The sequence below is a fragment of the Psammomys obesus genome, unplaced genomic scaffold (genome assembly GCF_907164565.1).
Source record: "Psammomys obesus unplaced genomic scaffold, mPsaObe1.curated_primary_1811, whole genome shotgun sequence".
NCBI lineage: Eukaryota > Metazoa > Chordata > Mammalia > Rodentia > Muridae > Psammomys > Psammomys obesus.
In genome coordinates, this window is record NW_026591918.1 from 3494190 (window position 1) to 3508573 (window position 14384).

General features: G+C 50.8%; 1 protein-coding gene and 1 long non-coding RNA gene across 3 annotated transcripts; one reads left to right on the forward strand and one right to left on the reverse strand.

Annotated features, from left to right (window-relative positions):
* Positions 1 to 4518: 4518 nt before the first annotated feature.
* LOC129680699 (uncharacterized) lies at positions 4519 to 6962 on the reverse strand. The gene is made up of 2 exons (XR_008720723.1): positions 6549 to 6962; positions 4519 to 4965 (listed from the first exon to the last, which is right to left on the reverse strand). It is a non-coding gene; the product is annotated as an uncharacterized LOC129680699 (long non-coding RNA).
* Positions 6963 to 7070: 108 nt separating this feature from the next.
* On the forward strand, positions 7071 to 13009 carry Ppif (peptidylprolyl isomerase F). 2 transcript variants are annotated; one of them, XR_008720722.1, is made up of 7 exons: positions 7071 to 7338; positions 8412 to 8442; positions 8892 to 8980; positions 10330 to 10426; positions 10984 to 11059; positions 12062 to 12250; positions 12747 to 13009. XR_008720722.1 is itself a non-coding variant. In XM_055612446.1 (6 exons), exons 1-6 carry the CDS (start codon positions 7147 to 7149, stop codon positions 12195 to 12197), a joined length of 621 nt encoding a protein of 206 aa, XP_055468421.1. In that variant the 5' UTR covers positions 7071 to 7146; the 3' UTR covers positions 12198 to 13009. The 2 variants fall into 2 exon arrangements, 1 of the variants encoding a protein (XP_055468421.1); XM_055612446.1 differs by having other exon boundaries at positions 12062 to 13009.
* The last annotated feature ends 1375 nt before the right edge of the window (positions 13010 to 14384 follow it).

Here is a 14384-nt window from a genome sequence, read left to right on the forward strand (position 1 = left end):
CGAGACAGCTTCTAGCGAAACATCATATGACTCAACTGAGTCTTCAAAGAAACCAGAAACTTCCACTTCAGGAAAGAACCTTGCAGGTCACCTTGGACCACCACACACCCTGGACAAGCATCCTATCTGTAGTATTTCCTGCACACCTTCAGCCGTGGGGAGCTTATTATTTTAAAGTGCTGTGGTATTGCCAATTGGTGGAAAGCTCTTTCAGCTAAATTAATGCAAACAAGGCTCTGGGCAGGCTTGTGGTTGATCGCTGTGACATGTAGCTCTTGTCTCTCTGGAGATGACAGCATGCCCCACCCCACCTCCCTCTTTAGCAAACAGTTAAATGCAAGCTGCTCTCCACACCCTGATCCACAGGGTCCCTGTTTCCTTTCCCTGGGCCTTATCCTGAATATTGGACAGTCCCCACGAAGCTGAGGCCTCTATATGGTCTCCTGAGGTACCTGGGTGAGCCCGGGACCTGTAATATACACACTCTGTCTTAGAAATACAGCATGTGAGAGTTAAATATTAGAAATGTCTGTCACAGAGATTGAGATTCAACGAAAATTCAACAACAACAGCATTAGCAGGAGGAGCCAAGTTCAGGCCCTGGGCAGAGCTGATCCTGACGCAGACTGTCAGGAAAAGCCAGTTAGTCTTGGCTAGCTCATGTCATTTCAATAATATTTAGAGACCACACTTAGAAAAGCAGCATCACACTAGTATGTGTTCTCCAGGGCCAGGCACGAGTTAAGAAATAGTGCAAGTGCTTGCGGTATACCCCAGACACTAGTGACCAATGGTGGGTGAGAGTGGTTAGAAGGTAGCAATACTGGTTAGCATGCCGTCATTGTGGAGAGAAGGGGGTTATTCTAACAGAGGAAGGAAAGGCCTCCAGTATTATCAGTGAGCGAGGTCTGAGGAGAGCAAGTCAGTAGACTGAAAAAATCCGCCTGTGCCAACAGACTGTAGGAAGGGAGGAGTGCTGCAAAATTGCAGGCTATGGATTTCTGTGATGGACAGAGCTCAGGCAAGTTCTGACCAAGTAACACTGGCAAAGGCCCAAGTCTCACACCTAGGCAACCTAGCAGCGGGACGCTTGCTTTGGGACACTGGAGCACTGAAAAAGTCACTATAAAGCATAAAAAGTAAATAAAGGTGGGGCTGTTGCCTGCAAAGAATAAATCTAGGCTGGCTCTTTCTGTTGACTCTGGGTGTGGGCTGTTCTAATGAGTGTATTCAGGGCAGCAGGCTTATCTGTTGCCCAGCTGCTGAAGGCCACATGGCTGAGGACTGGTAGGTCCTTCTCTAGAACAAGAAGGCCTGGCTGGCTATGGGAGGAGAGTGTAGGGCATGCACTGAACTGGGCCTGGGCTAGTGTCTAACCCAGCCTCTTAGAACCCTTCCTTACAGAGTTATTAAGACTAGTCGGGCTCGGTGTGGTATACAGCTTTAATCCCAGCACTTGGGAGGCAGAGGCAAGTGAATCTCTGTGTGCTTAAGGTCAACCTGTCTACATAGTAAGTTCCAGGACAGTCAGAGCTGCATAGAGAGCTGCCCAAATACCCAACACCTCTCCTTTTCCCAAAACGACTAACTGGGGTCGTGACTCTATGTGAATAAGCAATGCCAAGCTAGTTGAAGAAGGGCTATATGGAGCAATGTCTTCTGACACACTCGGCCTCGGAGGAGTCTGTCTACATAGACCCACTAGCTCCTCCAGAAAGACACAGAGTCAAGACAAGGTGGGAGAACTATGCTTTCTACTTCATCCTAGTGAGACTTGAATGACTAGCTAACCCTCTGTGGGCCTCCATTCCTTCATTTGTAACACAGGGACAGTACTCTCCAGGGCTGTTCCGAGGCTAGGGGTGACGTCTTGGTGCCAACAAGTTAGGTGCTACCCCAAACAGTTCAGCTTAGCTCCCTTAAGCCTTCCTCCAACACTCTCTTCCCTTCCCCCATCCCCTACTCATTTCCTGTAGAAAAACAAGACAAATGAGCTTCATGCTTTCTCAGAGATAAGCAAGTCTTGTCTTGCTGAGCCTGTTCTCCCTGTCCATGCCCATGTGGTCTCTGTCAAGAGCAGCTGGTGACAAACCTGCTGAAATGGCAGGTCAGTAGCTCTTAGGTGTGGAGCAATGGGAGCCTACAAGCGCTGGGGGGGGGGGGGGGCAGGATGCTTTGGGTATGAGCTGCCTATTGCTGCAGACCTAACACTTGGCAGCTTCGAATGATAAATATGCATTACTCCAGTTTCTGGAGCTCACCACTCCAGCCATGGGCCAGATGGGGGCTTCTGCTCAGGAGGCTGCAGGCCAGATGGGGCTGGGGTACAGTCACCCCAAGGCTCTTCTGGAAGGGAGGATCAACTTTCAAACACACATGGTGGTTGGAAGTTTGCAGAAGACACACGTGCAAAAATTGTATGTAGCTACTGTCAGGCTTTGGTTCCTCTCCACAGGGCCTCCTGCTAGGCTGCTTGTGTCACCCCCTGATATGACAGATAGTGGTAGTGGCGATGGTGGTAGCAGTGGTGGTGTGTGTGTGTGTGTATGTGTGCATGTGTGTGTGTGTGTGAGAGAGAGAGAGAGAGAGAGAGGAGAGAGAGAGAGAGAGAAAGACAGAAGAGAGAGATGCGCTCAGAGGAGAGACAATGAAAGAGAGAGCATGGGGAAAAGCACAAGTTCAAAGAAGAAACCATAGATTCACAGATGATCTTGGTGACCCTTTTCTATAGGCTGTCTTTTGTTCATTACAATCAAGTCATTAGATGAGGCGTGTCCACAGGTTAGATTAGATAATATATATTATCTCTACATTAGATAAGATATACACAGAGAGATGTGTGTATCTTCCAGACGTTACCCAGGGCAGTTTACAGACTGCCTGCCTCCATGGGGCTGGACTGAGAAGAATAACTTTTTTTTAGTACATTTTTTTTTCTACGCAATGAAAAGAGCTCTGTGTAGCTGAGCCAGTGCTGGCTCCTGCATAGCCTACCCCCACCACAACTTAGAGCGCCCAGGTCCACTCTGAAATAAGCATACAGCCCAGGCCAGCTGGCCTCACTGACGAAGTGGTGACTAAGGCTCTACACCTGCACAAGTGGCGCCTTCCTCCCACGTCAGGGTGGGGTGAGGGTGGCACCGGGGCTTCCCGAGGGAGCCACGGGGGAGAAGAGAAAAATCCATTACGAAACCACAGAGAACTCCACTAAGGTCACAACATCATGCTTTCAAGTCCACCCTTCTCTCCAGACATGGTGGGCGCTCTGGGAGTCCAGGGCTCAAGGGACAGGAGGATCGTAAGCTGGAAGCTGGTGTGGGTTACATAATGGGATGAGAATCTGTCTCAAAATCCCCACCCTTAATCTAAGTCTTCTGCTGGCCTGGAGAGGAAGGTTTTCACTCATTCATTCATTCATTCATTCATTCATTCATTCATTTCTCACTCATCCTTTCACTGAGCCCCTCATATGTTCATGTCCCATTCTATTTAACAGGAGCAATCCTCTGAGACCGGTATTACTAACTCCTCCGTGCAGATGAGGAAGCTGAGGCTCAAAGAAGCAAAAGCAAACAAAACACCTTTGTGAACTTACAAAGCCTTCAGGATGAAACCACACCCTGTACCCACATAGGACACCTATTGTCAGCCTAGCACTTCCTGCGCAGCCTCTCTAGACAATCCCAATTTACACAATGGCCACAGCATGCACCTCTGCCTCACACTCACACTGCACACTGCGCCTGCCTTGTGGATATGTGGGGATATGTGGGGGATATGTGGGGGATATGCTTTTCATAGGTCATTTTGTGTTTAATCTTATTCTAAAATTAATTCCCAAGCTAAGCAATGCGTCAAATGCCTGAAGTACCACATTTGGGAGGCACAATCAGGAAAACTTATATATGTTCAAGACCAGCCTGATATACTTTGTGAGCTCTAGGCCATTCAGGGCTATACAGGAAGATCCCTATCTCAAACAACCAAAGAAAAAGGAAGGAAGGAAGGAAGGAAGGAAGGAAGGAAGGAAGGAAGGAAGGAAGGAGGGAGGGAAGGAAGGAGATTCCAACATTCTTAGAAATTAGCTTTTGAGCCTGAGGATGCTACAACGCTTCCTAGCATTCCTGAGCCCTGGGTTTGGCCCCCACACCATTTAAACTAGGTGTGGTGGTACACATTTGAAGTCCCGACATTGATCAGCTAGAAAGGAGAGTCTGACATTCAAGATCATCATTGGTTACATTGCAAGCTAGCCTGGGCTACAAGAAACTGATTCAAAAGAGAGGTTCTGGAGAGACGGCTCAGTCATTAAGAGCGTTTGCTGTTCTTCCAGAAAACCCAGGTTCAGTTTCCAGCACCCAGATTAGGTGGCTCACAATTGTTCAGGAGATCTGTTGTCCTCTTCTGGCCACTATGGATACCTGTATTCATGTGTACATACTCATGCAGACATACTCACATATACATAGATTTTTAAAAAGAGATTTGTTGAAAACTTCAAGTGTTTTTGCTTTTATTGGATAATGTGAAGGCCTAGCTGGCTGTGATGCTCCCATAGTTCCACCTATGGGACCTCTTGAGTTGGAGCATGCCTCAGCCACTCATTTCTTGTCTTCCCAGACTGGATTACTCCTGGCTCCCACAGGTACCTGAGTTTGCAACTCCAGAACACAAATTTGATCCCAGTCTCTCCTGACTGCTTTTTGGCCCCATAAGGTCCAAGCGTGTTATTGGTCCAGGGTCCGGGGCACATCAACTGTCAACACTCTTGAATAAGAAGCCACCTGGGCAGTTTGAGGAGAAACTTCTGAAGATGGCCCAGTCCGTAAGCAGCTAGGGACCAGCACAGTATGTAATCTCAGCCGGGTCCATGTTCTTCAGGGCTGGGTACGTCCTTAGCAGCAGCTCAGCTTAGGGATTGCCGCTCCTGATACAGAACAGGTGGGAATGAGGTCAGAATCCAGCCTGTGGTGGAAACAGAAGTTTACTCTGGCTCACACAATGGAGTGAAAATGTGTTTGCCAAAGAATGTGAAGGAGTAACAGGTGAAGGAAGGTAGAGGGAACATCTTGCCACCTGTGGCTCCCAGTGCTACCACGACATCAGGCCCCAGCCTAGCCTTCCTCCATGATCATTCTCATCACATTTTCAGTTCAGGTTTCGGATCACAGCCTTTTCTCAATGATGCCGTAACTGATCCCAGCCTGGCTGCTATTGGCTCAACCCTCCCTCCCCCCAAAGACTTGTTCACATTCTTGTGCCTCTGTTGTACTCAGAGGTAGGAATCACCTCCCTTACCCTCTGGGCTTCACAACTCCTGGTTACCTCATTTTCTGTCTTCCTGCACTGTCCCTCCAAGGCTTCCCTCGGGCCCTGTTCCAGTCTAGCTCCCCGATGACAGCCAGGAGGGTTTGGCATCCAATAACACTGACCTTGAAGTCAGACAGACCAGTCTCAGCCCAACGCACTGCCCTTGACAAGTCACTGTCACAATGTGGGGCCTGGAAAAGGGCTATGTGCTAAGCTGGTGGATGAAGTCTGAGGCTGAAGAAGGCTGTGAGAGTGGAAGGAGTCTGAACGAAGGCTTGCTCTCTTCTGGGGTGGGATTGTGCACACTTTATCACAGTAGGGGATAGACTGAATCCTGCCCCACCTCTGCAGGCTTGAAAGACAACTAGTTTCCACTTTGGGTGTTAAAGGCTCTAGGAGTCAAAGCCTATAGGAGTCAGCTGGCTACAGGAAGCCTGGGGCTTTTGGATGCTTTCTAGCAGGGCACGTGTGGTGATTCCTCTCCGCATCTTTTAAGTCTAAGTGTGCACTGCGGTCGCATAGATGTAGAAAACGTGCCAGTGGCTCAAGCAGAGCAGAGAACGAGTGGGTTTTCCATGCAGGCAGCTCATTTTATATACACTGACAGGAAAAGAGCAGGTTCTCTCTGGGATTGGCTGAGGCTACCCTAGGCTAGGGCCTGGTAAACAACTCACCAGGCCAGTAGCACAAAGCACAGGGCTGTGAACCCTCACAGAGGGCCCCTGGCATGTGCGTGAGGCACGCCCTGACTTCATGGATTGGCTTGGAGCAGCCTGGCCTCTGCACACACCTCCCCACAGGTTGGTTCTTGGACAGGGCAGGCCATGCTCCCCTGCTCCCAGCCCCCACTCCTCTCCTTCTCTCATCTCTAAGGCCATTGAGACCTTGCAGGGGGCTCCCCTCTGTGCCCTGAAACCTTACCTTCAGCATTCAGCCTAGGCTACGCCCATCACGTTGTCCACGGCAAAGCCTTTAACAGTGAACAAATGCTTCTCTCTCTCTCATTTATTTATCCCTAGAACAGGTGTGAGGAGAAAGCAGGGTACATTTCTCATTGCTCCCTTGGTGAATGTGTTGAGGGACCGGGCAAGCCGGCAGCAGGGAACCAGGGCTTGCTGTTATACCCAATAAGCAAGCGCACAAGCTCTGGCTGTGCCTCTGCTGCAGGCTCCTTCCCTTTTGCATCATACACTGCCAACTTCCCGGCATCCCTTAAGAATGGTTGCTTAACAAGTTACCTGCAGGTGCGGTACAGTTGGCAAGGGTGTGTATTCCAGGGAAGTGTTGGTGGGTGTAGTTCTAGCCCAACCCCTTCCTGGCTGGAGGCGGTGAGGCAGCAAGGGCTGTCGGTGTGGGCTGGGGAGAAGTCACCCGCGGACTGAGGCCTGGCAGATGCCCCTGGCAGATTGGGCAAACTGCATTTTCAGTCCTGCTGGCTGGGGGTCTGGTCTCTACAAGCAAAGGGAGACAGACTCAGCCCAGGAACGAGAGGTCACCTTGTGTGTGTCTTGGAAGGTATCTCTGCCTCTCTAATCCACCTCACATCCCCTCAGGGTCGCGGCTCTCGGTGCAGAGGCTCTTTCAAAGGACTTCCCGCTCTGTGTGTAGGTGTAGGCGGGCGGTGGGACGCCAGGCACGAGTGATTGCGGCTTCCAACTGCAACCAGCAGGGGGCGCTAGCGAGCAGGCTCTGAGGGGGCGTGGGAGGGGCGTGGTCCCGAAGCCAGCGGACCAATAAAGGCGGCGGTGAGCGCCGGCTATTGCTTCCTGGGTCACACGGCCTCGGTGGTGGCTGCGGTGAGTTCTTCCGCGCGCTCTCGCCCGACCCGCGACCGCGATGTTGGCGCTGCGCTGCTGCCCCCGCCTGCTCGGTCTGCTCTCCGGCCCTCGCTCTGCGCCGCTGCTCCTGTCCGCGACCCGCGCCTGCAGCGACGGCGGAGCCCGCGACTCGAACTCCTCCTCTCGGAACCCGCTTGTGTACTTGGATGTGGGCGCCGACGGGCAGCCGCTCGGCCGCGTGGTGCTGGAGGTGAGGCTTGGGCAAATCTAGCTTCTCGGGCCCCGTGCTGTGCCGGGCACACCGGGCGACCTTGGGCATCAGCTTGGTGCGTTCCAGGGCTCTTCAGAACCCTGGGGAGCGTGGAGGCGAGGGAGGAAAAAGTCAAGGTCAGATCGCACTGTGTGACAGACCACTAGCCGGCCAGGGCAGACGTTGGGCTCCCTAGACTCTCTGTGTCCGAGGCTGGACCCGGAGCCCTGAGGTGCGGTGCCTAAGGTGCACGTTGCCCAGTGCTCACGTGGTGGCCTGACCTTAACGCCCAGCGCACTCCGAATCCGCCCCCAAGGCCCAGCTGCGTAGGAGGAGGCACCTGGGAATGCAAGTGAGAAGGTTCTCAACTGAGAGCCCAACTCTCCACTCTTTGAGGTGACATTCAGCACTAGCTCCTGTTCGACCCTTAAAAAGAAAACTAGGAAACAGTCACCGAGGTATCAGGGGGAGGCCCCAGTGTTGTCTTTAGGCTGTTCCACTTTAAACAAAGGAACCAGTTAGTGCTGACTGACTGATTTATGGGGGGGGGGGGGGGGGGCTGGTATTGTTATGCCTCAGTTTCCCCTTATGAAAAATAAGAAGCACCTCCCTAACCCCACTCGGTGGGAAGGATTCTTAAGAGAAGCCGAGAGGCAAGAGACAGGCTTGGATGAAGCTGTAAACGTCCCTTAACCATGTCCTCTTTCCCTTCTGTGAGCCTCAGTTTCCCCCTACACTGAGGAACGTCAGCCGATTCTGGTAGGATGCTCTGTTCCAGGGACTCGTGCTCAGGGCCTCCAGCTGTCAGTTCTGTCCCGGAAGTGGGCCAGGACGGCACTGCTCTCTTTTGATAGATAAGAAACTGAGGCTGTCTCCAGCAAGCCTTGGGTTCAGGAAGCAGCTGCCAGAAATGATAGTTGCCTTGGCTGTTCCTGGGAGGGTTGGAGGTCATAGGAAAGGAATGGTCTTGTGGTTCTTTCTCATGGCCACTGGATGTTAATGGTGAGGGGCCTTTTTCCTGTACCTGCTTCTGGACTGACCATCCTTTTTTTGTCCCGTTTCTTTCCCCATAGCTAAAGGCAGATGTCGTGCCAAAGACAGCAGGTAAGGCAGAAGTGGAAAGTAAGCAGGCAAGGCTGATGGGCTTGGGGGAGGAATTAGGGCTCAGACTGTGACAGTGTGGAAGTTTCAACCTAAGCACAGCTGCTGGGTGTCCTGAGGCAGCCTTTTGTCCTCCTGTGGCCCTGAGTAGCTAGACATCTCAGAACCAGAAGAAGGCCTGTGTAAGCTCCCAGAGATAGCTTCCTGCCCTTTCTGCATAACAGCACAGGGCAGGCGAGGTATATGGTCTTTGAGCTTCTTGCCCTGTTATTCTGGCTGGCATAGTTTAGAGCTTGTGTTCTAGTCAGTGTTTGTTACGGGGTCAAGGCAGGAAAGTATGTGATCAAGAATGGACTCAGGAGAAGGGGCAGGGTCTTCCCACACACAGCTCATCTGGTGGATTGGCAGGGAAGACTGGCCTACCCCTAACCTGCCTCTCCTTCTTTCTTCAGAAAACTTCAGAGCCCTGTGCACTGGTGAGAAGGGCTTTGGCTACAAAGGTTCCACCTTCCACAGGGTGATCCCAGCCTTCATGTGCCAGGTAATAGGAACATGGCCTCTGCTGTGAGTGGAGCTGCCCAGGGGGTTGTTAAGATCACTGTTAAGCAAGATGGGCCTTAGTGCATGGAAGGGACACAGCAGAGGGCTGCTGGTGGGATGGGCCTTGAGGCTTTGAAGGGCCACCAGAGTTGGACACCCTCTAATCTTGGTATTCTGTGTGGCCTTGAGCAATGGGCACAGGACAAGCTAGGGGGTGCAGAGAAGATGACTAAATCAGCATTGCACATGCCCAGACTTGGGAATACCTTTTCTTGATTAAATGTGTATATTGTTTAGTCACGTATTCATCCTGTTCTGCAAACATATAGGTGTTGCTGCATCAGATTTGGGGATAGGTGTTGGTAATAAAAACTTCATGTGCAGACTCAAGGTCAGAGGTTGACTGTGGAGACCAGGAAACCTAGAGACGGGCATTGATGTCGTGGTCTCTTTGAAGTCCTTCGTGCTGCTCTGTAACTGAATAGCAGTGGGTTGGGTCTCTGCCAGCTGTCACTTGGTCACACATTGGGTGTGATGAAGGAGAGGCAGGCAGAGCTGGGGCTGAACCCAGCCAAGCCCTGTGACCTTTCTGCAGAGGCTCCCAGGTCCACCTGGGTTGGTAGAGGAGGTAGGCACTCAGGTGGGTGATTGGAGTCAAGAAGGGAGTTAGAGATTGGGAGAGCTCTTTGTGGGTTGGAGTGGTGGCCTCAGGAGGCCCAGGCAAGGCAACTGGGGACACTTTAGTTGATGTTTTAGCTGGAGGAGGCAGCTCACACCTCTCACTTAAGGGTCCTGTCTCAGAGAAACCACAGTTTGGCTGTGGCCAACTGGGCACAGAACTGCTCCTGTTCTCTTCTGGGCAGGAATTCCATGCAGGTCCTTTCTGGGCTGCCTGGACCTTGGGCAGGCTCTGAGGGAAGTTCCCAGCCCTTGTGAGCCCTGTGTCTACAAAATCCTTGGGCTTGGGGAAGATGATGCTGGGGCAAAGGAAGGGACTCAGCCTGGTCTTTCCCTCCAGCCCAGCTCTGAGAACAGGACCCCTGGTCACCTACTCGTGACCCTCTTAGGAACTGTGGGTTGAAAATCAGAACACCTCAGACATGATTCTTGAGGCTTACTGAAAAAAACTAGATTAGACAAGAAACGTATTGTTCGGAAACCAGACTTACGGCGTGGTTCCAGATACAGAAGCTTGGCTTTAGTTTGCCCATTTTATAGCAGTCACTGGATGGTTGTTCGGCCTTTTGCCTGAGGGTGGACCTTGAGTGGGATGGGGGCTGCCTTCTTAGGGAGTCCCACTGTCTCCCTGCCAGCTATGTGGTAACCAGTTACAACGTATTCTGTGTGCAGGCTGGCGACTTCACCAACCACAATGGCACAGGAGGGAAGTCCATCTATGGAAGCCGGTTTCCTGACGAGAACTTTACACTGAAGCACGTGGGGCCAGGTGCGTGGAACTGAGCTCCTCTCCAGTGTTCTCTGCTGTTCCAACTCATCTGGCTGCCAGAGCAGCTGTGGTCAGCAGTTGCCTGACATTCTGCCATGCTCCTTCTGTTAGCTCCAGGCAGCTCAGCATTCCTAGCATATTGAGTTTCCCTAGGGCTTTCTCGTTGTTAGCTCTGTAAAAACCAGACTTTCTATTCTAATTTCCCGCACTTGGGAGGCTGAGGCAAGACAACGCAAAGGTCAAGGCCATGTTGGCCACTTAGACTTGTTTCGACAAACAAAAACCAGACAGATTTCCCTATGGGAACTTGGTTGGGGAATCCTTAACCAGTACCCAAGGTAGAAGGTGGGAGAGTGTAGGGTCTAGGGTCATACCTGGGATTCCAATCAACTCTCTGCCTGAGATTCCCAAAGTCTTTTCACCCCAGCCTCCCCCGTTGAAACCTAGCTCGCAGTGAAGGCACACGAGCTCAGTTCTGGTTCTCTCTGCTCCTTGATGGAGTGTGAGCCATCTGCTGTTCTGAATGGTGACACAGCTCACCTTTGCTTGTCTTTCAGGTGTCCTGTCCATGGCAAATGCAGGCCCCAACACCAATGGCTCTCAGTTCTTTATCTGCACAATAAAGACAGACTGGTGAGTACTTCCCAGTGCAGGACCTCTGAGAATGAAGCTCGGGGAGGTCTGTGCACAGTGGGGAGGGTGGTGGGCAGTTGGATCATCTGCTCTGGTCCATTGGCTTTCTTCTCACTGTGTCTGTCTGAGAGACAGGAAAAGAATTGGGGGATAGTTTACGCTGTTCTGTGCCTGTGTCACACCCATGCTTTCCAATGGTGCTATTGGTTTTTTTCATATACCCTTAGCATGACTGCATATGGCTCCCAGCCCCTTCAGCCCCCTTTCCCACTGGCCTGTGCTGTCTACGAATGCCTTTTCCTTGGTAAAACCTCCACTCAGCAGCACCTTTCTCTGCAGAGTCTTCATTATTCCAAACCTCAGGTCCCTGGAGTTCAGAGGCAACAGTTGACTGAGAACTTTAGAAAACCCGTTTCCACTTTAAGGAAACCTAAATGATAGGATGACATTTGTTATCCTCTGTCTTTTAAGCCACACAGGCTGTCGGCTGAGCATGTTGCTGGTTCCGTCTTCTTTGCTCGTTTTGTGGAAGACTTAGTGGACCTTGAGATTCTGCTGCTCCCCTGTGTCATTCTTGGCTTTGCTGGAGCTAAGTCCCTGTTCTGTTCTTGGAGCTCACAAATCAGGGCCTGCTTAACACCTTCAGACTTCTCACACTTGTCCTGGTGCTCAGCTTGCCTGCTGAAGTAGTCCATGTGTCCACTGTACAAATGTCTTTTTTGATTGCTCCATGCTCATCATTTTCCTGGGCAGAATGAGAATAGCCCACTTTTCAGAGGTGAGACCACCAAGATTCAGAGCAAGCTGCCAGGTCAAAGCCCAGGGTGACAGAACTTAGGCTGGGAGCCTGGCATCCACTGGAGTGTGGTTGGGGAGCTCACGGAGCTTGATTAAGCTTTTGGGGGAGAGGGTGTTCCTTTGAGAATTAGTATTGGCAAATATCTCTATGCTGAGTGGCCAAGACACTGGGTCTCTTCTCATTTGGCTCAACCTTCCCCACAGGCTGGATGGCAAGCATGTCGTGTTTGGCCATGTCAAAGAGGGCATGGATGTTGTGAAGAAAATAGAATCTTTTGGCTCAAAAAGTGGGAAGACATCTAAGAAGATTGTCATCACAGACTGCGGCCAGTTGAGCTAACTCATAGCCGAGTGCTCGAACAGTGGCAGCCGCCCATGAGTCGGTTCACCCAGGTACTTCAAAGAGCCGTTTGTGCCCACCTCCCCTTACTGAGTACAGGGAAGACCGCTCAGGCACACGGTCCTTCACAGGACCAGGCTGCTCTCAGCTGTCATCCTTTCTCAGACCCTCTATCTGAGAATCAGGGTGGCTGTTGGGCCATGTGCCCTCAGCAGGTGTCCCCATGATTGCCATTCATGTGTGCCTTGGACGTTGGTAATGCTGGCCAGCTAGCATCCAGGGAAGGGTCCTGACTTTTCCTTGACCAGTTGGGACAGAAGTTGCCATTTAATATTGTCTTCCTCACTGCAATAATTTAATAAGATGTCATAGAAACAAAGCTGTGATGTAAAAAACACTGTACTGCGTGTGACCTGAGCTGGCACAAGCTACACGCCCCCGAGCCTGGCTTCTGAAACATAACTCAGGGCTCTTGTGAAAAGTCTGACATCAATGTCTTTCCTCCTGGTTACTGTGAATCCTACTGGTTGGCTGCTGTGATTTTTGAAGGGAGCCGGAGGAATAGAAGCAGCTGGGCCTGGCAACAGACCTGTGAGCCGAGTCTGTCTGCTCAATGTGAATTCCCATGCTGGAAACTTACAGGAACTGCCCGTGTTCATGCTGTCCTCCAGAAGAAAGTGCTTTCTGACAGGCTTTGATTTTTCTGTATATTGAATAAATCCAATCTATCAATGTTACTATGCAAAGGATTTCTGGGGAACAGCCGTTAGTGTTCATCTCAAATGTGATAATAAATCCTATTTTCTATAAAACAGCTGTCTCTGGTTTTAGAAGGAAATCTGAAACCTAAATGTTTGGAGCTTGTTTGTTTTGTGCTTGTTTTGAGACAAGGTCTTGCTATGTGGTCTAGACTGGCCTAGAAGCTAGAAACTTGATCAGCCTAGAAACTCTCTTGATCATCCCGAATGCTGCTGAGAGTCCAGGCATGAATCATAGTATCCAGCTAGAGCTAACCTTTGAGTTACTATGTGTAAAGTTCTGTGCTTTGTTTGTTTGTTTGTTTTATTGTTTTATGGTGCTAGGGTCTTTGTGTATATAAGCTAAGCCCTATGCTAAGGAACTCCATGTAGAATCCCAGTTACTGGCTCAGAGACCAATAAGAACATCCCTGTTGCCATCTGAGCTGTAGAAATGATCCAGACAGAGGCTAATAGTCTCCACAGCCTCCGCCGTGAACACTGCCTCCAGGCAGAGTCCCAGCTCTGCTCAGTGATCAAGCTTGTTTCCCTCAGCTGTATAATATGTGCATGACACCTAGGTCTCACTGGGTGTGATCCATGTCAGGTTCGTGGATGCGTCATCCTAGCAAACTCTGGGTAATGACAAGAGGATGACATTCCCCATGTAGCAGAGATCCTTAGGAAAGGGTGCTTGCCGAAGCAAGGAGCTGAGATCACCAGAGGTTAGGGGTGGGTTTCCTTGTCCATGCTGGGCCAGGCCACTGAAACTTGAAATTCATCTTATTGCTGAATTCTCAGGAAAGAGGATTGGAGCAAGCCCATGACTAAGAGTTTCCTTAGGTGGGCAGGGACATGGCAAGCCAGTACCTCCTAGGTTTGGGCTCTGGCTGAGGTGAGTAATGCATTCATTTCGTATAGAACTCCTGAGTCAGGTGATGTGTGGTTATATAAGGCTGGGCCTGGTCACTCTTAGGTCATGATGGCTAGGCTGAGTCTTCAGAGTCACAGTTTCCATGAAGTCAGAGCTGAGCTACAAGGGTTGGGAGCTTGGCTGGAATAGCATTTTCAAGGCGATTCTCAGAGTATCAGGCATCCTCAGAACAACCAGGTATGGTGGTGTATACCCTGAGGCCTGTGTCACATTACTCTCCCGTTCTTTCTGTGCTGGGGCTGCCAAAGGATTTCATTTGAGAAGCAGGCCTTAGCTGAATAATAACATAAATTCTCATGTAGCTCAGTGGCTTACAGGTGAGTATGTGGAGGCTACAGCCTGGATTGTGACCTATCTAGAGAATGCTATCAGGCAGCTGGCAAAGGGCCAGTACAGAAAGTACACACATGCTTCTTAGAGGGATCGTTACCAAAAACAGGTCACACCAGCGCTTTGTCACTGACCCGTGACTCCAATACCTTCCCCTCACCCTTTTGTGTATTTTTAGGCTAGGCC